We start from the raw sequence: 24,886 nt of genomic DNA, 5'->3' as shown, positions 1-24,886 counted from the left end.
TTATTTGAGGTGGGGGGGCAGAGGGAGAGAATCTCCAAGCAGACTCCCCACCAAGCGTGGAGCCTGACATGGGGCTTAGTCCCATGACCCACGAGATCATGACCCAGCTGAAACCAAGAGTTGGACAATTAACCAACTGAGCCACCCAGGCAACCCCCCGTATCTTTTGTTTTTTAAAGTTCAATTCAGAGGAATTGAACAGAGGAATTTTATATCCCAACTGTGATTTTGAAAGATGATTCTAATATCCTAACTTGTGCTTTAAAAATTCTCTCCTCCATTGTTAATGTATAATGAATTTAATGTCAGCCAGTGTATTGAGCAATGGGTCACTGATTATGTCCCACATGATTTGTTTGGTATTGAAAGGGTTGTCTCTCATGGAGTGTTGAATTAGGACTGGAAAGGGAGCTACTGCCAGAGTTACTATAGGATCATTACTGCTGTCAGGGGAATTGGAGGGGAAATTCAAGAGAGAACTGCATTTGAATTTCAAGTCTTATTAGTTATCACTAGGGCTATTAGTAATGGTGAAATTTTTCTACATTCCTGAATGCAATTTTTGTATAAAACACTGTACTAGGTACAGTAGGTATGCAGAAATGAATAAACCTGGTTTTCAGTGACCCTACAGACAAGTAATAGCAAAGAAGTACCATAATAGTGGTATGAACCACGTACTGGAGAATACCAGAAAGAATCAACTTTGTGGGGAAGGTAACATTTCTACTGAGCCTTGAAGAATATCTATTCTTTTGAGAGAATGGCAAGAATATTTCTCAGTTATGGAAATGAAAGTATATAACATGTTCTAGAAATTGTGAGCAGTCCATTGTGCCTAGACAACAGTGTACGGGATATGATAGAAGTTGGATCGATGTCATACATGCTTTCAAATGTCAGGTGAAAGACTTGGGACTTCAGTAGTAGGTAATGGGAATCTATTGAAGATTTCTTAGCATTGGCGCACTTAAGTAGGTGAGTCTTTTGAAAAGCTGACTGGTAGAGTAAGGGTTGACTTGATGAAGTCAGATTAGGCAGTAGTAATACCTAATTAAGGACGACATTTATTGTTATATGTACCAGACACTATGTGTGAAGAGTTTTACCTGCAATTTCTCATTTAATCCTTATTACGGGAATGTGAGAAGTAACTGAAATAATACATGCTAGGCATTTAGCACAGGACCTGGCCCAGTAATGCTGAACCATAGTGATTATACTATAAACTCAGAGAAAAGTATTCTTGTCCACCTTTATGTGTGATAACTTTCTACAAGAGTATTGTGTTTATTGAGGGACTCTTAAGAAAGTAACAATAAACCTTTTTTTTTTTTTTTTTTTTTTTTTTTACTACTCCCTACCCCTTTCTTTTAAACAATTAAACTATCCCATTGGTGGATGAATACTTCTTATTCAGTTTGAGAGCTGAGCATTAGTTGACATTGAGTTAGCCTTTGGTCAAAAAAAAAGGGGGAGTCTGACTTTTTTGTTTTAACAGGACTGAGCATAGAGATAGTCATGCACCTAAACATAAAGGCCATACATAAGGTTTAAATCAAAATGTAACTGTAGGGGCGCCTGGGTGGCTCAGTCGTTAAGCATCTGCCTTCGGCTCAGGTCATGATCCCAGGGTCCTGGGATCGAGCCCTGCATCGGGCTCCCTGCTTCTCCCTCTCCCACTCCCCCTGCTTGTGTTCCCTCTCTCGCTGTCTCTGTCAAATAAGTAAATAAAATCTTAAAAAAAAAATGTAACTGTAGATCTCATCTGTCAAGCATCTGGAAAAGTGATAATTGTTGCAGCTGTTAACTATAACAGTAACAGTTTTAGCATAGATAACATAGGCTCTAAGTTATTTGGAAGTATATACAGTTGGCTAAGTACAGTTACTTTCAAATTATTCTGCTCTTACTCTCCTACCCATGTAGGAATACAAGTAATGGTGGATCATCTTCCATTCATGTGTCCCTTTAGCTGACCCCCTCTCCAAAAGAATTAGTGTGTGTTCTTTTTTTTTAATTTATTTAGAGAGTGAGAGAGAGCATGAGCAGGGGGGAGGGACAGAGGGAGAAGGAGAAGGAGACTCCCCGCTCAGCAGGGAGCCCTAGATGGGACTTTATCCCAGGACTCTGGGATCATGACCTGAGCCAAAGGCAGACCCTTAACTGACTGAGCCACCAGCCGCCCCCAATTAGTGTGTGTGCTTTCAGAACCTTTCCTATGCATTCATGTAATAATGTTTTTTAATCTATTTTATCTTTTTCTTTCTAACCACAAAGGGTATCCCTATACATGGATTCTGCATCTTTCTTTTTTCATTCATTAAAGTCTTAAAGGTCTTTCCATTTAATTGTTTGGATATCTTACTCCACTTTAAAAAAACCAAAACAGCTGCATGGTATTCCTTCATATTGCTCTGCAATGATGTACTTATTCATGCCTCTACAGAGGTTGTTTTTAGTCATACACACTTAAGGTGACTGTATGCTCCTCTTTAAGCATGTGTTTGTCTCTAGATTAAATGCTTTAATTTATATAGATAAAGAGCTAGACCTCACACACTTTATTATTTATAACAGATTTCATTCAGCTCACCTCACAGCTGATTGCAGTAGCAATGTTGGTGACACCCCACTTGTGAATTGCTGGCTTAGAATACTGATCTGCAACTGACTTAGTGGGAACTGTGTGTATATCCATGATTCTCCTCCATTAAAAGAAACGGTATTAACAATTGGCCTCTCTCCCTCACATGTGGGAAGGATAAAGTGAGATAATGGATATGTGCTTATGGGAAATCCAGTATAAATCTGAATTCTACTAGACTATAATCTTCTCAAAAGCAGGGGCTGTATTTTATTCATCTTTGCATATTTAGAGCAAAGACATTGCCTGGCATGTCATGGGCAGTTTTTGTAGAGTGGATCCCAGACATGAACGTGACCAAAAAGTGGTTCAGGCCAGTAGAATTTTCTTAGATGTATTTTCTACATTACTAGGAATCTGTACAGTTTTCACTGAAAATTAGCCACCTTTTCAACCTTATCTTATTTTTCTGCTCCACTCAGCCATAATTCTTCAGATTTGTCATGTTCTTTCATGGTCTTTCCCCCAACACAAACAGTTGTCAGGGATATCCTGTAAGACCTTTATTATTCCTAATGACTAAAGTCAAGCATAACATTCTTTGTGATGTTTCTCCTGCCTTTCTTTAGTTTCTAAGTTTTAGGTGCTTCTTCCTCTTAACCTTCACTGCAGTTTACACACCTGTAAATGGCACAGTGTTTGTTGCTGTCTGAAGACGTACCTGCCCCTGGGGCATGGCAGGGCCTGGAACTTCAGAGATAAATCACCTGCATCAAGAAAAAGAGGCATGTTGTTTTTGCTGACTTGTGGGATGCAGCATATATGATGCAGAGGAGGGCCATTAAAATCTTGTGTGATATGCCCCTCCTTACCCTACTTCTTCAGCCTCATCTTTCATCACATGGTCTGTGAGTCTTTCTCCCTGCACTTCAATGTTAGCCAGCTACCTATGGCTTCCTGAACTTGCCACGCTGTTTCACTCCTTTAAATGTTCCCCTAGGCAACTACCTATGCCTGAAATACTCTTTCCCTCTCACCTGTCTACCTAGTGAACACATTTTATCTTCTAAGACCCAGCTCAGGTATCCCCTTGTTTAATGAATCCTTTCCTTAAATCCTCCCCTTCCCTCGAAACTGACCGGCCCCTCCTTTGTCTCCCCTGTTTACTGCACATTATATCTGTAACAATTCAGTTATTACATTTATTTATTGAATGTTTATCTTCCCCTACTAAAATGTAAATTTCTTGAACATAGGCAACTGTGCTTTTATTAATTTTAATATTTTCACCCACTATAGTGTAGAGTAAGTAGGCACTCAACAAAGCTTGAGTAAGCAGTATATCATACATATGAAAAAATATAAAAAGGATAAATTAGAAAATGGGTTATCATAAATAAAAATGTTAAGTAGATCGTCACTTTTATATATTTTTCAGTTCAAATTTCCTATTAGGAAAGTCTTTGTTGATTTATGGATAAGTATTTGTAGGATGAGATTTCTGGTTCTTTATTTAATTACATTATACAATTTAAAATATTGAATATTCTCTAAGAGTATCTAAATTGGAGAATTGTGAAATAGATTTATATATAATAAATTTGCTGATAAAACTTTCCGTACAGTTCTGAGATTATTCTTTTTTTTTTTTAAAGATTTTATTTGAGAGGGAGAGAGAGCACATGAGCGGGGGGAGGGGCAGAGCACAAGGGGGGAGGGGCAGAGCAAAAGGGAGAAACAGACTCCCCGCTCAGCAGGGAGCCTGATGTAGGACTTGTTTCCAGGACCCTGGGATCATGACCTGAGCCGAATGCAGACGCTTAACCGACTAAGCCAGCAGGCACCCCCTGAGATTATTCTTGACTATCTAATTAAAAAATTCATTCACCATTACTATAACAAGACTAATAGCCAACTGTATACAACAGTTTCAGAGTGTAATATTTGAAAGACGAGCACATACTAAACAAAATTATTGCATTGTGTTGTCTTTTAGAGACTTGATTCAATTTAATACTGTTTTACCAATTCCACGTTTGCTCATTTTGAATTCTCTGTAATTTCTTTTTAAGGTTCTGAGTACTGTTATAGTAATGAAATATTTAATTTAAATGTTCTTTACAAATAAATTTTTATATATTTTCTTCATTAGCAGGCTTAGCAGTCTCCATTCAGCGCAGTTGTATTACCAATCAAGTGTATATGTATAATTTTAAAATTGCCAGTTTAACTTGTTAGTTCTTAAAACTTTTTGTTATTAAGAGATCACGGATACCTATTTACACTATGTGTAATTCATGAACATAATCGATGCACACCCAGTGCTATGACACACACCCAATGCTATAACACACAGACATCTGGCACCTGGTCAGGAGTCCACTCTGGGGAAAAGTCATTTGAGGGCCATGACATTAGAAGGAAGATGGGCAAAGTTATATGCGATGTACCACAAAAACATGGGGCCAAGTAAGTGTTTGGAACTGCATGGGGATTAGTTGATGAAATTTCTCATAACTTTCTCTGAATCTTCATATTAAGATGCCATTTTAGATTAATATTTTAATCAGATTATTATAATCTTCATACGCCATTGAGTTCACTGGTTCATTACAAATGTTTATGGTTGATATAAGATGCTAACTAATCCTTCCAAGTGCTTTCATTTTCTTTTATCCTCTCTTTTTCCCTCTTACCCATAATAGGAACTTATTGTCATATCATTTATTTATATCATGTTTTCTTTTAAAGATATTTATGCTCAGCATGGATTATCCAAAAATTACAGTAAAAGGGGGGCACTGAAAAATAACTTTGTGTCTCCCATCTTAAAGCCCTAATGGGAAAAAAATGAGATATGAACTGGAAAATACACCCAAGGTAGTTAGTTATATAATATGTTTTGATGAATTATTACCATTCTGTCTTAGATTTATTGTGCTTTTCTTGATCCTTAGAAAATGGTAGCACTCACCACAAAACCACAATACATAAATTGCCAAGTGTGGCTGACTTTCACATTCCTTTAGAAGAACTTATAACTGGTAAGCCTTTTAACCATAAGAAATGGCCAACATTCATGGACTTGAGGAAATGTATTAAATGAAAAAACTGGGAACTTTTCTTTTTAGGAGGAGGTAGTATGAATCATTATGTACTTTAGCCTTTGATGTTTATTTTTTCCTTTACAAAGTAAATTATTGCAGGAGTATAAAGTTGAGGAATCGATTTTCTGCTAACATGATTCTTTGCTCCTTTCAAGCTTTTAAATAACACAAAAGTTGAACATGTTAGCTAATTTAAAGTAGTAGCATTTAGATGACTGATTTGGTGTGTTTCTGTTATTTTATTTTTGTAAATAACTGGCTATGTAAAATGATTCAGTATTACTGTTTCATGCTGAAATTTATGCTAAAGATGGATTACAATTACCTTGTTTTTAGGCTTAAATAGTGATAGTATTTGAATTTTTAATTACATAGCTATAGTTATTGCATTTTTTTTTTAAAGATTTATTTATTTATTTATTTATTTATTTATTTGACAGAGAGAGAGACAGACAGCGAGAGCCGGAACAGAAGCAGGGGGAGTGGGAGAGGGAGAAGCAGACTCCCTGCAGAGCAGGGAGCCCGATGCGGGCCCGATCCCAGGACCCCAGGATCGTGACCCGAGCTGAAGGCAGATGCTTAACGACCGAGCCACCCCAGGCGCCCCTATAGTTACTGCATTTTAACTCTTAGGAAAATAACTTGATATTGTATATTTGGTCGGGGGTGGGGTTTGCTTTGCCTTAGTAAAGTTGTAACATCATGTTCCAAGAAATAGAATTCTAATAATTTGCTGTTAAAATTTTTTTGAAACTTCTCATGTTCAATTAGGGGCATTTGCAAATTCTTTTGAGGTTAATCAGATGTGAAGTGCATCAACTGTTCCCTAACTAGCATTTGATGAGATGCTTAGGTAATGTATCACTAAAGTAAAAGGTATTTAAAATAGTGTATGTAATTAGGCAGGGAATATATATATATATATTTTAAAGTTTAATTCTGAAATCATATTGAGGCTAAAAGCTTTCAAAATCTGCTTTAATTTTAAAAATTATAGCATCATTTAGCTATTCTTACTGAATATCAATGCTTCTTTTTCTGATGAAGATACCCTTTAAGAATAACTCACTGCCCAGTCTGATAATGTCAGCCAATCCACAGAAGACACACAAATTGTAATTAGTTATGAGAAACTATTAATATCATTTTGACAACAAAGAGAGAAGTTGAAACATTCTGCCTTCCCAGTAGGCATCCTGGGGAAGTTAGTATTCACAGTTGTTGAGGTCAGAGGGGCTTTGCAGTACAGACAGTTCTGTTAAAATTTAACATAGGTGTTTCTAAAAATCACCGTGCTATGCAAATCATGGGGAAAAAACCACAGGGCTTATGGAAAAAGCAGAATTTGGGATGTAACACTCAAAAACTTTATCAGAGAACATTAAAAAAAGATAGGAACCTTAAAAAAATGACAGAACAGCTTTACACAGGTTAAATGATTAAGAAATATGTACTCGAGTGTATACAATATGCAAACAAATGTTGTACTTTGAAAAAGTTCTGAAGTTTGCTTATGGAAATGAGCGTAGATGTGGCAGCTTTTTATTGTGAAGTGGTCAAGGAAGGGTTTTCTGAAATCAGAAGGGAAGTTGCAACACAAGGTGTGGATAGGTGGGACCGTGCAGAGACAGGGTGAACTGAGGTGGCTGGCAGGTGTTTAAGGTGTGTTCGTATTTACATTTTGTGTATTCACATACAGCTTGTTTCAGCTGAGTATGGTTTTTCTGTGTTCACCTAGTGTTTCTTGCTGGCGAAATCACAGCAAAATTCACTTAATGCTCAAATTGTTCCCTATTATATCAATTGCATTAGAACAAATTTTGAGTTTCCAAACAAGTACTGTAGCAGCATGAACTTACAACTGAGGGTAAGGGAAACACTTGTTTGGACAGACAGATGCCACTTTTCATAAATAGTCTTCAAAATCTAGGCATTTTCTGATGGACGGAGATTTATTGCAGCAAATATTTACTGAGTGTGTACTATTTGGCCTACACTTTTTTTTAAGTATTTAGGATATAGCGGTGAACAAGGTCGTCTTTCCACTTTGGGACTAATGGGACTTGTGTAAAGAATTTTGTTTGTCATCAAGGTTTGGTTTTAAGAAATAGGTAGCTGGAAGAGAAGTCTAATAAAGGAGTCTACTGGGCAACAGGCTTTTCTCTAACCTTTTAAATTGTATACTTTTACAAGATAATTTCCTGGGATCCTGTCCGACTCAAGATTCCATTGTTTACAGAAAAAATTATCTCTCGAGGTTATTAAGCAGAATTAAATTTTGATATGGTACATATGTTAAAATGGGAAGACCTCCTTACCTTCTGGTCCATAAGCTAAAGGAGAATCCTAATGCAGTTGAGAAGTGAATTATAGTTGTATATATTTCATTCTATTTCTTTTTGATACTCAACATGAACTATATTCTTCTTTGTTAGAATAATTAAATTTGTTCAGTAAAACTCAATCATGTAAGAATGGGGCAAAGATAAAATATGTATATAGTTTTATATAATAATATTAAAACTTTAGTGTTATTGTCTCTCAAGGAAGGTCTTCTATAACAAAGGCCTTTCTCATCTTGTCCTGTAACTACTCCCCACCCCAAACGCCTGCTTCAGAATCCACTTCTTCCCTTCTGTACCTCCTTTCTTCTAGCCAGATAGGTGACTGATTCACCATCTCCAGGATCTGCCTCCTATTTGGTTGCCTTGCCTCATACTTTAACCTTTTTTTAACAATGTTAATTTCCAGTTAGTTAACATACAGTTGGATTAGTTTTAGGTGTACGATATAGTGATTCAGCAGTTCTGTACATTACTCAGTGCTCCTCACGATAGCTGTACTCTTAACCCCCTTCACCTCTTTCACCCCTGCCCCCTCCCCACTGCCCTTCTAGTAATTACCAGTTCTGTATTGTTAGGAGTCTGTTTTTTGGTTTCTCTCTTTTTTTTCTTTGTTCTTTTGTTTCTTAATGTACACATATGAGTGAAATCATTTGGTGTTTTGTCTTAATTTACACATATGAGCGAAATCATTTAGTATTATACCCTCCACATCCGTCCATGTTGCAGATGGCAACATTTCATTCTTTTTTATGTTCTTAAACTTGTTAAGTACCCATGATTCTAGAGCCTCCCATTCTCTCCCTCAGCCCAGAGAGCCCTTTAAACACATACAGCACAGTTTATACCACTTATCTGGCACTCATGTACAGCCTAGTACTGTTCGCTTTCTCAGGGAGCTTTGCCTGAGTTTTAGTTACACAAGGTATTTGTCCATATACATGGAAGGGGAGGGCTTCAAAGGTTCAGTCAACTTTCTCGATATTCTACAGCCAGGGTAGCATGCAGCCCTGTTTTTGCTGAGGTTTTATTCCTTTGTACTTTGTGAGAATTCATGGTATTTAGAATGAAAATTACTACCAGTGTGTATTTTTTGCTACAGGCCAGGCAGGTGCAATGCAATTTACTTTTACTATGTTATCACTAATCCTTAAAATTCCTTGAGCTGTTTTCTCCATTTTACAAAGAAGAAATGATAGTATTAGTGACTAGCACTTACATAGGCTACTTTATTTACTTGTGCGCTTACTCTGTGCTCTTTTTAATTATTTTGCATGTATTATTCATTTAATTTCATAATAATATGAGATAGCTACTCCATCATCACCATTTTATAGATGAGGAGACTGAGGCACAGAGAAGTTAAATGATTTGCCCAAGAAGATACTGTAAGTAAGTGGCAGATTCAATTTCATAAGTGAGCACAAATTAGAGCATCCTGGAATTTATACTTAAGCAGTCACCACCATGTGTCAAAATACTGTGCACTTTATATACATTATCTCATTTATTTATCTCATTAAATGAGACAGTGCCCACTAATACAGAATTCAGGTTGAAATATTTAGCAGTGTTATCTCTGCTTTTAACCATTAACATGCTCTTTTGTCTGAAAATTTTATAAACAAATGGCTAAAGTGTAGAATATGGTTTCTTGAAATGCTACTTTTTGGGAAAATTTTAAGCCTCTCTAGAGTGACATTTAATTTATTCACTGATTTCTTTTTTTGATAAGACTTTAATAGTAAAAGCCAGTACTTTGTCAAGCTTAAATTATACAAGGTACATTACGAGTTACTCATTTTATTTTAAAAGTTGGATCTCATCATTTGTTCCTTTCATTTTAAAAGTTTGCTCCATTATTTACTTTGTATGGTACCTCCTGGTCAGGAACAGTCAACCTTAATCTTTGATATACTTTTTCATATCTCCATAGTCATTGTTTATCTTATCAAGGCAGTTTGCTTGCTAGAAAGTAACATATCTCATCTACATCTATAACTTCAGTAGAATGGTAGTGTCTCCCCTTCACCCCACCTCACCCCATTTCACCCCCATTTCACCCCCTTTTCCTCATTTCCTGTGGGGTGAGAATTGCAAAAGCTTTGTTTATTGTACTTGATGGAAAACTAGCTTTTGATCACATATGATTAATATTCTACAGTTTTTTCATTAAGAACTCTCACACTGTTCTTCCCCAAATGCTAGTGTGGGAAAGCACCTTGGAGATAAGAGCTCATCCCCCATAATAGACCAAGGGGCTAGGCTAACACTGCTTACCAAAAAAAGTAATATAAACACTACAGATTTAAGCAAAAATTGTGGAATAAGTAATTGGGCAGATGGGCATAGGAGTCGAGAAGCATGGTTGTGTGTGTATATGGGAACTGAATTACAAAGCTAAATCTTCATTTTCCACAACAGGAAATCCATAGATAATGTGTAAAATTGGAAAGTCAAGAAATAATCCTATAATCACCTTGTGTAGGAATGTGGAGAAACAGCCCAGTGTTGACAGTGGTTACTCTATAGAATAGAATAAGAGTAGGAAGGCATGACGTAGGGAAGTTGCTGGTTTCCCTGATAAATTTTATAGTACTCTTTGGCTTTTAAACTGTGTATGTGTTTTTGTCTTTACAATTTTATTGAAATTTTTCATTATAGGGTATGTCATGTTAAAATATTTCCTGGACAAATGATTAAGATTTTTTAAAATCATTTTTTTTGTATATACTGTTTAGCTGTTTAGGCTGGAAGGAATGTTGGCCTTTAGGGAAAAATTAATGACTGTATAATGTTTTATACATAATATAACCAAGAATATTTTTCTTCAAGTGTTCTTAAACTACATGGTAGGATTATCTACACTCAGGTTTTAATTAATGCCAGCACCAGAGATGCCTCTCAAATGTTTACCTGCAGCCCAAACCTGCTCTCTGAGCCCTAGACCCATCAATCTCTACTCCTTCTGTGATATATCTATTTGGATATTTTAAAGGTTCCCGAGACTCAACACATTCAAAACCAAACCTGTAAGCTACCCCTTTGTTTTCTTGGTCCTGTTCTATCATTTACACATCAGAAACCAGTCTTGACACCAACTTCTTCACCCCAATATTTAATCCATCAACAAGTTCTATTAATTTTTACTTCCTAAATAACCCTTCAGTTTTTCCTTCTCAGCCTCCACTGCTGTTTCTACAGGGATGAGCTATTAGCATTTCCTGGCTAGCTAGCCTCTGGCAGTGGTTTCTAATGGAACTTCTCCTATATTTTACTCTTTTCTCCATTCTGTAGCCATTCTTCGTACATACATGATTTCTAGATCGCGTCTCCTTCCCTGCCTCTGAGCCTAAATCTGCAGTGGCTTCCCATTACTCTGAAAATAAAACTTCCAAATTTTAATGGCCACCTAAGGCACATCATGACTTGGGCCCCACATTTTTCTCGCTCTCTGCTCTCTACAATTTTTCCTCATGTGCCATGCTCCCTTCCAGCCTCTTGCTGAATATGAAAGAGAAGAAACAAATACGGTAGCAACAAGCTAGACTGAGCTGGCAGCAGGAGGCAGGCAGAAGGTAAAATAGTGTGCAAGTTCAAATAGCTATCTGACTTAAAAACTTGGGTGGGTGTGCCTCTAATCCAAGAATCTCTGTGACCTGGAGAGCAAGGGCACAACTCCTACTTGTATCTTCAGCACAGTATCTGCTGCATTCTAGGCACTCCTTAAATGTATGGGTTGTGGATAATTAGAGGATGATTGTCCAATTTTAAATACTCTTCGTATCTACTTGCCTCATAAATGCCCAAATTTTGATCAGACCTGTAAGTCCTGTTGCTTTTCTCTTTGTTGTTTTTTTAATTGGGAACTCCCAACTACAAACTCTGGGTACAGTTAAACAGCTGTGTTACATACTCTTACAGTCCTGGAAAAAATCACCATGACAAATGATGGTGAATGTGAAGACTTGCTTAACTATCAGAGCTTGAGGTGTCAGTGAGCCATGTTCCCATACTTGGTACTCTGCACTGTCATGATAATTATTGAGGGGTCAGAAATAAATTGTTTACGTATTCTTTAAGAAAGGAAAGAATAAGGCATATTTTATAAGGCTTTCCAGTATATTTACTGTTAGATTCTGTAGTATTGTATATATTCTGCTACTATTTAGAATCCTTAAGAAATTAATCCTCATACATCATTTGAGGTGGTGACAGTTTAGGTGCCAAAAGTTTGCACCTGATGCTAGAAACATTTCTAGCAAATATGATTTCTTTATTTTCTCAAAAGAGCAGTCATGTTGCATCTTAACTATAGAAAATATGTTTCCATTTATTATTCGAAATAATTTTCCAGATTAGGTTATATTGCATGGTTTTCCTTTTGAAATTAAATACCACCTGCTGTTTGTTTCAGTAATGAATTTTTTTGTAAAATTTATTTACTCCACAAAGGCTACATTAAAAAGTACCTTGCCATGTCCTTAAAGTTTCCCTTGCTGGATATAGAATGTGGGTTGATGTTTTTTCTTTCAACACTTACATTATGTCATTTGACTGTCTCCTGGCCTCCTCAGTTTCTGATGACAAGTCGACATTGGAATTGTTCCCCTCTGTCATTTCTTTTGCTGCTTTCAACATTTTCTTTGATTTTCAGCAGTTGGACAGTTAGGCCTATGTGTGGTTTTCCTGGGCTTTTCCTGTTTAAGGTTTGAGTCTAACCTGTTTAGGTTTTGATATTCTTCAGTAGGATCTTTGTTTGTTTTTGTGTTGTTGTTGTTGTTTCAAACAAGCTCTGGCTGGTTTTATTAAACATTTTGCATGATTTACTTTTCACCAGTGTGTTCTAACATGCTTCTAGTGATATCAGAATCACCTGGATCAGTGAAAGCCAGTGCATACTCGCAAAATGTTCCACATGCTATGCCCAATCCAGTAGTAGTGCCACCGTAGTGACGGACACCATTTTTGGCCTGTGCGGCTTAGTACTGTTTCAGATTTCCTCAAGGCTGGGCAGTTGTTACAGATGGCAACCAGTTTTGCTTTGCCTTGCTGATCATCTTTAGAGTCTACTCCTGCCCCAGCAAGGACTTTCCACTTCTCATGAGAAGTTAGAGCTTAGAGTTGATTGACTCCAGCAACTTTTTTTGTTGTCTTTGCAGCCACCATCTTCTGCCTTATGTGTGGGATGACCCCCAACCAAAAGCAGTCACCAGCGTGTCTGGGGAGGTGATCAAGATCTTCTTGGTCTGTAAATTTATATCTTTTACTAACTTGGGGAAATTTTTAGTATTTCTTCAAATAGTTCTTTTCTACCCCATTGTCCCTCCCCTGTCCTTCTGAATCTCCAATTACAAGTACTTTAGCCTTCGTGGTATTTTCCCACAGGTTCCTGAGATTCTCTTCCTCCCCTCACCCACCCCACCCCCGGTCATTTTTTTTTCTCCATCCTTCAGGTTGGAACAATTTCTATTGCTTTGTCTTCAAGTTCACTGACTAGTCTGTCATTTCCAATATGCAGTTAAATCCATCCAGTGAATTTTTTATCTCAGACATTTTATTTTTCACTTTTTGATTTGAGTTTGGTTCTCTCTTTTTAAAATATAGTTTCTGTTCATTTGCTTTTTTTTTTTAATCTGAGATCCAAGCATATTTGCCCTCACATCTTTAAGCATGAAGTAGCTGCTTTAGAATCCTTATGTGCTAATAATTCTACCATCTGGGTCATCTTGGGCTTGGTCTCCCTTGGTTGCCTTCTCTCTTGAGTGTGGGTCAGTTTTTCCTGTTCCTTATATGTTTCTTAAGAAAAGGACGTGTAGAAACTCTGGATTCTATTGTGTTCCTCTAGTAGTGAGCATTGATGTTTGGTTGGTTTGCTTGCTTGCTTGCTTGCTTGCATTTAGTAGGCAGTTAACTTGGCTGAACTCCCAAATACAAACTCTGAAATCTTAGTTATTTTAGCTTTGGCCGGGCTGCTTGGAATCTCACATATGTGTAGTTTGGGGATCAGAGATGTGTGCAGAATTTATACATAGGATTTGGTGCTCCTCTCTTTCTGTGATTTACTTACTAGGTTTTCAGCTGGTGTGGTTATGCCAAAGTCTATCCTTTGGTTCATTAAGCAAGTAGGGCTGTAGGTTTTCTGTCTAGGTTTCAGCTACCCAAACCAGCTGGGGCCTGCTCTCTGGCTAAGTGCCATTTAAAAAAGGGAAAATCACCCTGTGCTGTTACCTTCTAAATGCTGACTCCCTTCTCCTCCCCACCATCCCTCTGTTGCTGTTTATGCTTTCTGCCCCCAAGTAGTTGTTTTTATACTTTGTCTAGTGTTTATAGTTGTTTTTTTTAAAGATTTTATTTATTTATTTGAGAGAGAGAATGAGAGATAGAGAGCACGAGAGGGAAGAGGATCAGAGGGAGAAGCAGACTCCCTGCTGAGCAGGGAGCCCGATGTGGGACTCGATCCCGGGACTCTAGGATCATGACCTGAGCCGAAGGCAATCGCTTAACCAACTGAGCCACCCAGGCGCCCTAGTGTTTATAGTTGTTTATGAGAGAATTGATCTGGTAGGAGCTACTCAGCCATTACAGGAAGTGGAATCCCTAAAATACAATTGTACATTTGAATGAAGAATCTTGGAAATATGTTTTAGTGATGGAATCAGTTGAAATTTATATTTCATGATTCATCCTCCTCTAGTAAAGGTGGTCTGACTCAATTAGAGTGAAAATTTATTTGCCTCTCCCTCAAATTATGTAAAAATTTCCAAATCTAGATCATTTGAAATGTGTTTTAGAAGCAAAATAATATGAAGAAACCATACAGTAAAACCTTCTTTTTATCCAACAAATGTTGCATCTCTGGCCTAGGTCCTGGGGATGTAGCAGTGAACTTCAGAGTTCTTGATCCTGCGGAGTTGACATTTTGGGACTAGATAGATAGATAGGTAATAAATGAATACATGTCAGGTGTGGACAACTGCTATGAGGGAAAGCAGGGCATGAGGATGTGATGGGGGGAGCCCGTTGTGGCATTATTTTAGGGAGATGGCTCCAGGACGCTGCTTCTGAGGAAGTAGCATGTGATCAGAGATCTTAACGAAGTAAGAGAGGGGGGGCCACGCAAGTATCTGAGGATAAAATGTCCCGGGCAGAAGGAGCAACAAGTGTAAAAACCCTAAGGGAGGACAAAGTGGCTTTTTTGAGAACTGGCCAGACCTGAGGGAACTGGGAGAGTGATAGAAGGGAAAAGTCGGAGGGGTGGGAGTTAGCCAGGGGCCTTGGGTTGTAGGATTTTGAGCAGGGGATTTTGCCCTGATTTACTTTTCACACAGACCACTTGGCTCAACAGAGGGAGGGGCAGGGGTGGAGCAGAAAGTGAAGGCAGGGAGGAAACCAGTTAAGAGACCTTTGCAGCGGCCTTCTAGGTGACTTACAGTGCTGGCTCAGACAGGAGCAGTAACAGGTGGGGGAAAGTAGTCAGATTCGGAATATTGTTTGCAGATACAGTCAACGATGACTTGATGCTGGATTAGATATGGGATGTGAAAGAAGGATATGAAAGAAGAACGGGATAAATGATGGCACCATTTACTGGGATGAGAAAGACTGTGGAAGGATTGGTTTGGATGGGGGGAATTCAGAGTTTAATTTTGGACATGCTAAATTTGAAGTGAGTTTGAGATGTCAGGCAGGTAACTGGCTATATTAGTGTGGAACTCAAGGGAGAGAGCTCCCTTGGCCTTGCAGAAATAAATTTGCAAAGCCTCCGTGTAAAGCAGTATATTTGGATGAGATGACCCTGCAGAGGAATGTAGGTGTAGTTGAAAAGAAGCCCTAGATTTGAACTTCATTGTCCGCCAACATTTAGATGTCCAGAAAAGGAAGATCTGACAGAACTGAGAAGGAGCCCCCGGTGGGTGGGAGAAACACCAGAAGAGTATAAAGCCAAGTGAAGCACTTGTTTAAAGAGGGATTGGTTGACCGAGTCCTAAGCTATTTGGATGAGGACTGAGAACTGCTCGTTAGGTCTGACAACCTGAAGTTCTCCGACAGCTTTGATAAGTATAGTTTCAGTGGACAAAAACTGGGAAAGCCTGATTGGGGTAGGTTTAAAAGAGATTAGAAGGGAGAAAAGGAAGATACTTAGCTATAAACAACCCTTTCAAGTAGTTGTAGCCCAGAAGAGGAAAGGGGCAGAGAAATGAGCTGATAGCTGAAGTGAAGTCAAGGGTGGCTTTCTCAAGTTGAACATGCCTTAGTTATTTTTAAGTTTCATTTACTAATTTTCAGTACTTCTCTTTTTTCCTATAACCCATTGTAGCTTTTACCTATGAGAAGTCACATAGACGAAAGAATCAAGGGATTTAATTAAATAATAATAAAAAGCTGAAAGGCTTTACTCTGCATATTTAAATGAGCTTATATTCTGTTGAGGATTCAGGAGTTCTGCCATAACTAAATGTAATAAAAAACATTGTAGTATATACTGTTGCACTGAACACTGCCTACACAGTGCTAGCTACACAAAAAGGGACAGAAGAGACCTGATTCCTATATTCGTGGAGTTTCCAGGTCTGTATTTTTTTTAAGCTTATGTTAGCAAAATTAAGAGAAATACTACAGATAAGAAATCAGTTTTAAAGAGATTGTCTTATTGTTAAATTTATCATAAACGGAAGTGATTAAGAAAATTGCATGATATTTAAACATTTTAATATGTTATTTAGGTTTAATATACTTACATACTCTTTATATCCCAAAGAGGCTTCCAAGATTAAACATGGTTTGCATTAAGAATAAAAACAAGTTAGGTAGGTCTCAACTTTGTCCACACATGAGAATTACTTGGGGAAGTTTTAAAAATCCATATGCCCAGACTACTCCCCAACCAATTAAATCAGGACCTTTGGGGTTGAGGCTCAAGCATTAGTATTTTTTAAATATTAATTTTATTAAAAACAGGGAGTAAAATGCTACTAATCTCCTGAGGATGAATTCATTGCACATTTAAGGATTAAGTATATCTGAAAATTAAGATACCAAACATATTGGGTTATAGATCATTTTTAGACAAAGCATGTAAAGTCATTTGTAGAACCAGACTTTATCAGCATCCAAACTTTAAAAATGTTAAGTAGAGTAAATAAGATTATGCACCTCAGGCTGTCCTCAGATTATTAAGAAAAATGTCAGAAAGTTATTCATTTTCCCCTTTTAGAAGAATGAGGGAAGACATCCTTGACAATAAATTTCTTAAAAGCCTTTTGGAACAGCCATCATAAAGCATACAAATAGATAGGAATTAGTCTAAAAGTTTGCCAGCAAGAGTTTCAAATCGAAAAGACATAACTATATGGAAAGCATTATAGGACTAAATAATTTTTTGATAACATATTAAATGTGAGTTACTAAAGCACGTACCCTATGTATTGAAATTTTAAATCCACAACAATATTCATTCTCTAATCAGTTGTCATTAAAATTTTTTTTCTTTCTTTCACAGAAAATGCTTGGACAGAAGAGATGAGTACTATTTCCACTAAGGCCTAGAATTGCCTACTGTACAAATAGTCCTGATCAGGCAATATACGAATGGCCCAAGGAAGCCACCAAATTGATTTTCAGGTTTTACATGACCTGCGACAAAAATTCCCTGAAGTACCTGAAGTTGTTGTATCCAGGTGCATGTTACAGGTCAGTGTGCATCGATTTCTGAACTCATTCATACAAACCTGGGTGGTGTTTTTTTTCATATTGGAAGAAAACTCTTCTTGTTGGCATTAGTGTGCTATGATGAAAAGAAATGAACTTTGGTGTCTCATAGTTAGGTGGCCTTACACAAGGTATTTCGGCTCTCTGGCATACAGATAATACCTACCTTGTAAAGTAGGTATAAGGACTAAACAGGAGCCCTATAGAAAGTGTTGGTACGTGGTCCATACTTACTGTGAGCTTGCTTCACTTTTCCCCCGCCTGTTTTGCCAGAATGTTTTTAAATTCCACATCTTCATTGAAAGTGAGAAAATCATTAAATAAGGAGTCAGGAAACATGGGTCTAATCCCAAATGAGCCACCCCAAGCTGATTTGGCGAGTAATATGCCTTCTTTGTACTCTAGTTTGCTTGTCTGTGAAACAAAGGAATTTGACTTCGACAATGCCTCAGGTCCCAATTCTAAAGAAAAAAGTTTGTTTTTATATTTTTAAGTTAATCTGTAGGTTTTCCAATTACTATCACTAACCATCTAATAAATTTTTACTTTTTTCTTGTCTGTACAATTTTAGAAATCCATAATTCTAAATATTTAGTGATAGTGCCTTCTCATTTGATAAACTAGAAATCTTTCCATCAAAAACTATCTTTCAGCTTGTTAAAATAGAGATATAAAAAAGTAATTTTGGCTCAGATATATTTACTTGACAGATTGTTTTTAAAGTTTGAAATTGTATGAAGTTTTTAAAGGCTTAACATCTATACTTGATGCCAAGTGACTACATTTTGTTCATACCCTTACCACCTTTTATCTGTACATTTAATTACCTGCCTTTAGTCTAATCCAGTTTTGGTCTCTCCAGTCTATCCACCTCACTTCTGCCAAAGTGTCTTTCTAAATGCAGATTTTTGTCATGTATTTACCTGCCTAAAAAACCTCATGATTGTTTTCCGTACCCTTCAGAATAAAGTTCATATATCGTGACTAGGGCATACTAGGTCTGTGATCTGGAATCCTGCCTTCTTCTGCAGCCTGGTCTCTTGCCTAGTCCTTCCTCTTCACACCCACACCCTATGCTGCAGACGTCCTCAACTGATTGGAATTCTCTGAATATGCCTGACTTTTTCTACAGTATAGTGTTTAAGAGAATATGTTTTGAGTTAATAATACTGTATTGTGTCCTTGAAATTCGCAAAAAGTGGATCTTAAGTGTTCTCACCACCACTGAAAAACCACTTGGGGGTGGGGGAAGACTGTAAAGTGGTGGATGCATTGATTAACTTGATTGTGGTGATCATTTCACAATGTATAAATATATTAAGTTGTAACATTGTATTTACCTTTAAAGAATCACATTGTACAGCCTAAATACATACCATTTTTGTCAATCATACCTTAGTAAAATTGGGGAGAAATAAATAAGTAAAAGTAAAATTTAAAAATAAATAATAAATAGCATATGTTTTGGTGATAAACAAACTTGAGTTCGAGTTTTAACAGTTACTAGCAGTAATTTAATTAACCTCTCTGACCCTCATTTTCCTCATCTGTATAGTGGGAATAAAAAATTTCACAGTGAATTAAATATGATGCAGATAAAACAACTGGTAGGATACCTGATTCATAATGAGTTCTCAGTAAATGTTAGCAGCCATTACTAATAACAATAATAATAGTAGAAGACCTATAATAAATATTTGGTGAATGAATCAGTAGTCCACATTAGTTGATATAGTATGTAAAAGAAAAAATGAAAAGTTAAAAAAAAAAGTAATGACTGGAGTCAAAAGTATGGGGAGGAGCAGAGATAGTGGGGCGGGGGAGGTGTTTTCCCCATAGAACCCAGGTACCTCTTTCTAACTTTTCAAGTAGACTTTATAATAAAATAACATTATACTGAGAGAGTTCAGTGAGTCACTGAAAAATAGAAAAATAATATAGGTTCTTCAATAAAATGTTATAAGACTTGATATGAAAAAACTGTCCAGAACACTTTCCCAGTAGCACAGCTGTAGAGATTTTGAAGAACCTTAACTGGGAGCATTTTGTATAATTATTTAAATTATTTTCAAAAAAGAGTGCTGCAGTATGGTTTTCAGGGTGTATTAAATTAAAACAAAATGCAGGGTAGTATGTGTAAAGGAGGATGAGGGGTGCGCCTGGGTGGCTCAGTCGGTTAAGGGTCTGCTCCTGATCTCACGGTCCTGGGATCAAGCCCCACAAGGGACTCGCTGCTCGGCGAGGAGTCTGCTTCTCCCTCTCCCTCTGCCCCCTGCCTCGTGTGCACATACAAGCACAGATTCTCTTTCAAATAAAATCTTTTAAAAATAAAATAGGGCGCCTGGGTGGCTCAGTTGGTTAAGCGACTGCCTTCGGCTCAGGTCATGATCCTGGAGTCCCGGGATCGAGTCCCGCATCGGGCTCCCTGCTCAGCGGGGAGTCTGCTTCTCCCTCTGACCCTCTTCTCTCTCGTGCTCTCTCTCATTCTCTCTCTCTCAAATAAATAAATAAAATCTTTAAAAAAAATAAATAAAAATAAAAATAAAATAAAAATAAATGAGGATGGGGGAGTAAATATTCACATGTATATTTGCCCTTGTTTACATAAAGAAATACCAGAAGGATTAAAAACAAAATTAATAAAAGATAATCACCCATAGTGAGCAAGAGGGAAAAGGCCAGATGGGGCTGGAGATAGAAGTGAGACATCTCAACATATATCTTTCTCTATTGTTTTGATCTGTATAAATGAATTACCTACTTTTTTTAAATGTAATAAGTAAGCATGTGTTCAGTTTTACCAAAAAAGAAAATAAAGGATTTTGAACTTCTTTTGGGTACCCGGTAATAACACTTTCACCGTGTTTATCCGGTTTTACAAAGACAGACCTCCCTAAGGCATGCTTCCCAGCATCTAGTGATAACTAAAATGAAATCCATTTTGCTTGCAAATTACTGTTCTTTTAAATTGAGTTGATAATCATTCTGGGCATCCAAGTAATGTGGGTTTTAGCTGATATAACAAGAAATGTTAAAGGAATGGGGAAGGCTCCTCTGGGAATACAGCTAGGGTGTACATCTTCCCAAATTTGGGGAGACATTTTTAAAGTAAAAGTAAATTTAGCTACCTCTAAATGTACTTCCAAACATCTCTTACTTGGTGACAGACTTTTCTTTTGGGAGTTGCTCTCCCTTCCTCAGTTGGGTAGGATTCTGTCCTTTCTCTGGGGAGAGCCTGCCTATAAAATACTGGTTCCGAACTTTTCTAGATGAAAAAACCATGGTATAGAAAATATAAGAAATTTAGTCATCAAAGGATCATGCTATGCTGCCACTTTGTATATTTGCTCTTAAATATCTTGCTTCCTAAGAGAAGAACAAGTATCTTCCCTCTGTTCTCTTTTTGACTTTATTTACTGCTCAGATTCTTCTGTTGGAACTACTTATATCATTTCCTTGTGCTGTGGATTCTCTAAGATGGCAATAATATCAGCAGGTGTAACTCATATCTTTAAATTTTATTTATATTTGGTAATTGAATCTTAAAATAGTGTAAAAATATTGCATAGTTGACACTCTTTTTTCCTTTTTTTAACTGAATTTTTCAATTCTCTTAAAGTGACAATTTATGTTTAAAATTTGCTATTCCTTTTCAAAGCAATGTGTTAGTTGTGTTCATTCAGTATTTGTAAGACTTAGTATTTAAGTACCATATACTTAGTTGAAGCCTTTTCAGATGACCTGCACCCATAGTCCTTATCCATATTCTTATTAAAACACCTGTCATTCTGTATTATATTTATTTGTGAACACATTAATGTCCTCCACTAGACCATGAGATCCTTAGCAGCAGTTGTATTCCTTCCTACTCGCCTAATGGAAGCTTAGTAAATTGGTTGAAGGAGTGAATGAATCAGAGTTAGAGAAGGATAATCCTAGGAGATATTTTGATACTATCTGTAATCTCTGTGTCTGTGCAGGAAGCTTGGGGAAAAATGCAAGAGGAACAGGAAATGATGAGTCAGACCCTTTGTAGCTTCAGAGAGAATGAATGCAGATTTGCATATATACAAAAAAGCAATGATTTTCAACCTTTTAGAAACTCATCCCACACCTTTTGTTACACTTAAAGGGAGTCTCACTGAAAGTAATTGGGGTGTCTTTGGGAAATAGATGATTCCAGATCTAGGGTAGGAAGTGTACAAGATGATTTTGGACTTGTCATATCAGAAAACAAAGAAGCTATGAAAGACTACTAGGTTCATGTCGTATGTACACATGAGCCAACTTGAAATCATTCCCACTAGCCTAAAGATAAGTTATAATGACCACAGTCAGTTGATACACATCAAAATGTTAAAGATACTGGAGTTTATGATGATACTGAAAATAAATCTTAGTAACTCTTAGAGGTTGCTAAGGGCATCAATTTGTTATTCTAAAAAACCAGTAGAGAGAATTTATTTATCCTTTTTCTTCTGTGCAAAGAGTATTAAATAGTTGAAGAGAGCAAGTTCTTTGAGGAAGAACTGCAGCTCATACACAAAGAAGGAATCTTATAATTGGGATATCACCAATATCACCATTTTGCAACCCCTAATGAAATAAAGATTCTAAAGAGTGATCATCAGTAACTGCTTGAAATCATTAGCTGGATCAGGCTGATAACATCAGAATCTGCCTGTCAGCTTTCAGATCACAAAAGGACAGACAGACGTTATTGTGTCTCCTTGTGTGATGCAGTAAGAAACAGACCCTATAAAGAGTGTTGCCAAAAACTCATACATGAACCTGCTTACACTTAGAGTTACAACTACTAGTTCACAATGAAATACAGCAGATATTGACACCACAGAGTGCACCTATCCAGTCTAGATGGGAAATTCTGCTGCACAAGTGATCAAGTTTTTCAACAAATGACCAGAAAGTTTTTAGAAGAGGGGAGGATTAATTATTATTAGAACTTTAAGAGACATATCAGCCAAATTAAATATGTGGACCTTCCTTAGATCCTCTTTCAGACTAACTAAAAAGACATTTATGACACAATCGGGATTTCAGCACTATTTAGATATTAGCTGATATTAAGTATTGAATATTTTAAGGTATGATATTGTCATTGTGGTTATGTTTTTATAGGTCCCTATTTTTAAAAGATACATACTGAAGTATTTACAGATAAAAATGAAATAATGTCAGAGGCTTGATCTAGCTTGGTGGGGGGAGAAGCTGGGGCACATCCATTAGATGAAAAAAGATTTGCCATATATTGATATTGTTAAAGCTGAATGATGAATATAGGTGAATTTATCATGTTTACTCTCTTTTTTAATTTTAAATTTTTTAAATAAATTTAATAAAAAGTGCATTTTCTTTTATCCTGTCGTAGCTAAGAAAGTGATGTCTATAGAGGGTAAATAACCTAAGGCCATGTGAGTTACTAGCATAACTGGGACTAGAACATATTAAATAATCAGATTTTATAAAGGATTGAAGGGATTTTTGAGAGGTCAAGAGAATTAAGGAGGAAGACTTTGTAAATATGAGTATGCGCTTTTAAAAAGGAAGTGTGGGATTGGATTAAGTAGACAATACACATTTTAATTTGGGGATGTTGGCCAAGAGGAGGTGAGAAGATGGGGTCTTTGTGAGCTTTGGTTTAGTAGGGAGAATTTACAGGAATAGCAATAAAGTTAGCTTGAAGCAAAAAGCACCAATTAGGTTTGGCAAGAGTCTAACTATAATAACAGTAATTGGTTGATAAAGATCGTGGTGAAGTTTTAAATTTTATTTCAAAAACTAATATATATCAATTCAGAGTTAGGAATAGGGTAAGAAATTTTTTATAGCATGAGAGATTTGAACTGTTAGTTTGGGAGGAAAAAAGTCAAACCTTACTCACTAACTTTGTTTTTGCATTACCCATTCAAACTGCGGACTGCCATTTCTTAACAAGATTTCAAGATGCCTTTTGTAGTTCAGTTTCCTTTAATTAGATTTTATCTCCTATCAGACCACCTATAGACATTTTAACTTGGTTATTCATCTTTTTTATGTCTAAAACTGACCTCTTTCTGTCAGACTTCTAATCTTCCAACCCTCTTTGAAGTCTCTTTCTCTCTTATAGCCAAACTGTATCCATTGTTTATTTGTAGTCTTTCATAATTTGTGTCCACTATCAGTCATTATTTCATGTCTTCCAGTGGTGATCAAGAAATTTTCCCTTTCCCATTCATCTCGAGTATCAACAGACTGCCTCCCCAGAATGCCCTTGTGTCTTTACTTCTCGGTTCATTCATGTAAAGTGGCTTCTCCCCCATTGCCTATATCAGAGTCCAGATGTTAGTGTGACTCATTTTTCAAAATCCTTAATTATAGGCATACCTTGGAAATACTGTGGGTTTGGTTCCAGACCACCACAATAAAACAAATATCATAACAAAGCAAGTCAACTGAATTTTTTGGTTTCCCGGTGCATATAAAAATTATGTTTACACTATACTATAGTCTTGATAGTGCAATAACATTATGTCTAAAAAGACAACATACTTTAATTAAAAAATACTTTATTGCTAAAAAATGCTAACCATCATCTGAGCTTTCAATGAGTAGCAATCTTTTTGCTGATGGAGGGTCTTGCCTCCATGTTGATGGCTGCTGACTGATCAGGATGGTGGTTGCTGAAGGTTGAGTGGCTGTGGCAGTTTCTTAAAATAAGACAACAATGAACTTTGCTTCATCAACTGACTCTTTCACAAACGATTTCTCTATAGCATGCAATGCTGTTTGATGGTATTTTACCCACAGGAGAGCTTCTAAATGGGAATCAGATCCTGCCACTGCTTTCTCAGCTTAGTTTATGTAATATTTTAAATCCTTTATTGTCATTTCAACAATCTTCACAGTATCTTCAGCAGTAGATTCCATCTCAAAAAGACCACTTTTTTTTTTGTTGTTCATTCATGAGAAGTAACTCCTCATTCATTAAAGTCTTATCAGGAGATTACACAACTCAGTCATATCTTCAGGCTCCACTTCTGATTCTCTTGCTCTTTCCACCACATCTGCAGTTACTTCCTCCACTGAAGTCCTGAACCCCTCAAAGTCATCCAAGAGGGTTGGAATCAGCTCCTTCCTCA

General features: G+C 36.9%; 1 protein-coding gene across 8 annotated transcripts in view; it reads left to right on the top strand.

Annotated features, from left to right (window-relative positions):
• Positions 1 to 24,886, top strand: part of TAB2 (TGF-beta activated kinase 1 (MAP3K7) binding protein 2) — a 90,701-nt gene that overhangs the window by 26,916 nt on the left and 38,899 nt on the right. For 4 of the 8 annotated variants that reach the window (XM_027603750.2, XM_027603745.2, XM_027603748.2 and 1 more), the window contains one exon: positions 17,539 to 17,729. In XM_027603750.2, coding sequence (XP_027459551.1) covers positions 17,628 to 17,729 — 102 coding nt within the window. In that variant the 5' untranslated portion in view covers positions 17,539 to 17,627. Of the gene's footprint in view, positions 1 to 5,544; positions 5,632 to 13,198; positions 13,284 to 14,903; positions 14,981 to 15,018; positions 16,608 to 17,538; positions 17,730 to 24,886 lie in introns of those variants that run through there. The other 4 variants (XM_027603749.2, XM_027603747.2, XM_027603746.2 and 1 more) reach the window with 4 other exon arrangements.

This window comes from Zalophus californianus, chromosome 7 (genome assembly GCF_009762305.2).
Source record: "Zalophus californianus isolate mZalCal1 chromosome 7, mZalCal1.pri.v2, whole genome shotgun sequence".
NCBI classification, from domain to species: Eukaryota; Metazoa; Chordata; class Mammalia; order Carnivora; family Otariidae; genus Zalophus; species Zalophus californianus.
Note: the sequence above shows the minus strand (reverse complement) of the source record. Positions and strands in the feature narration are given on the sequence as shown.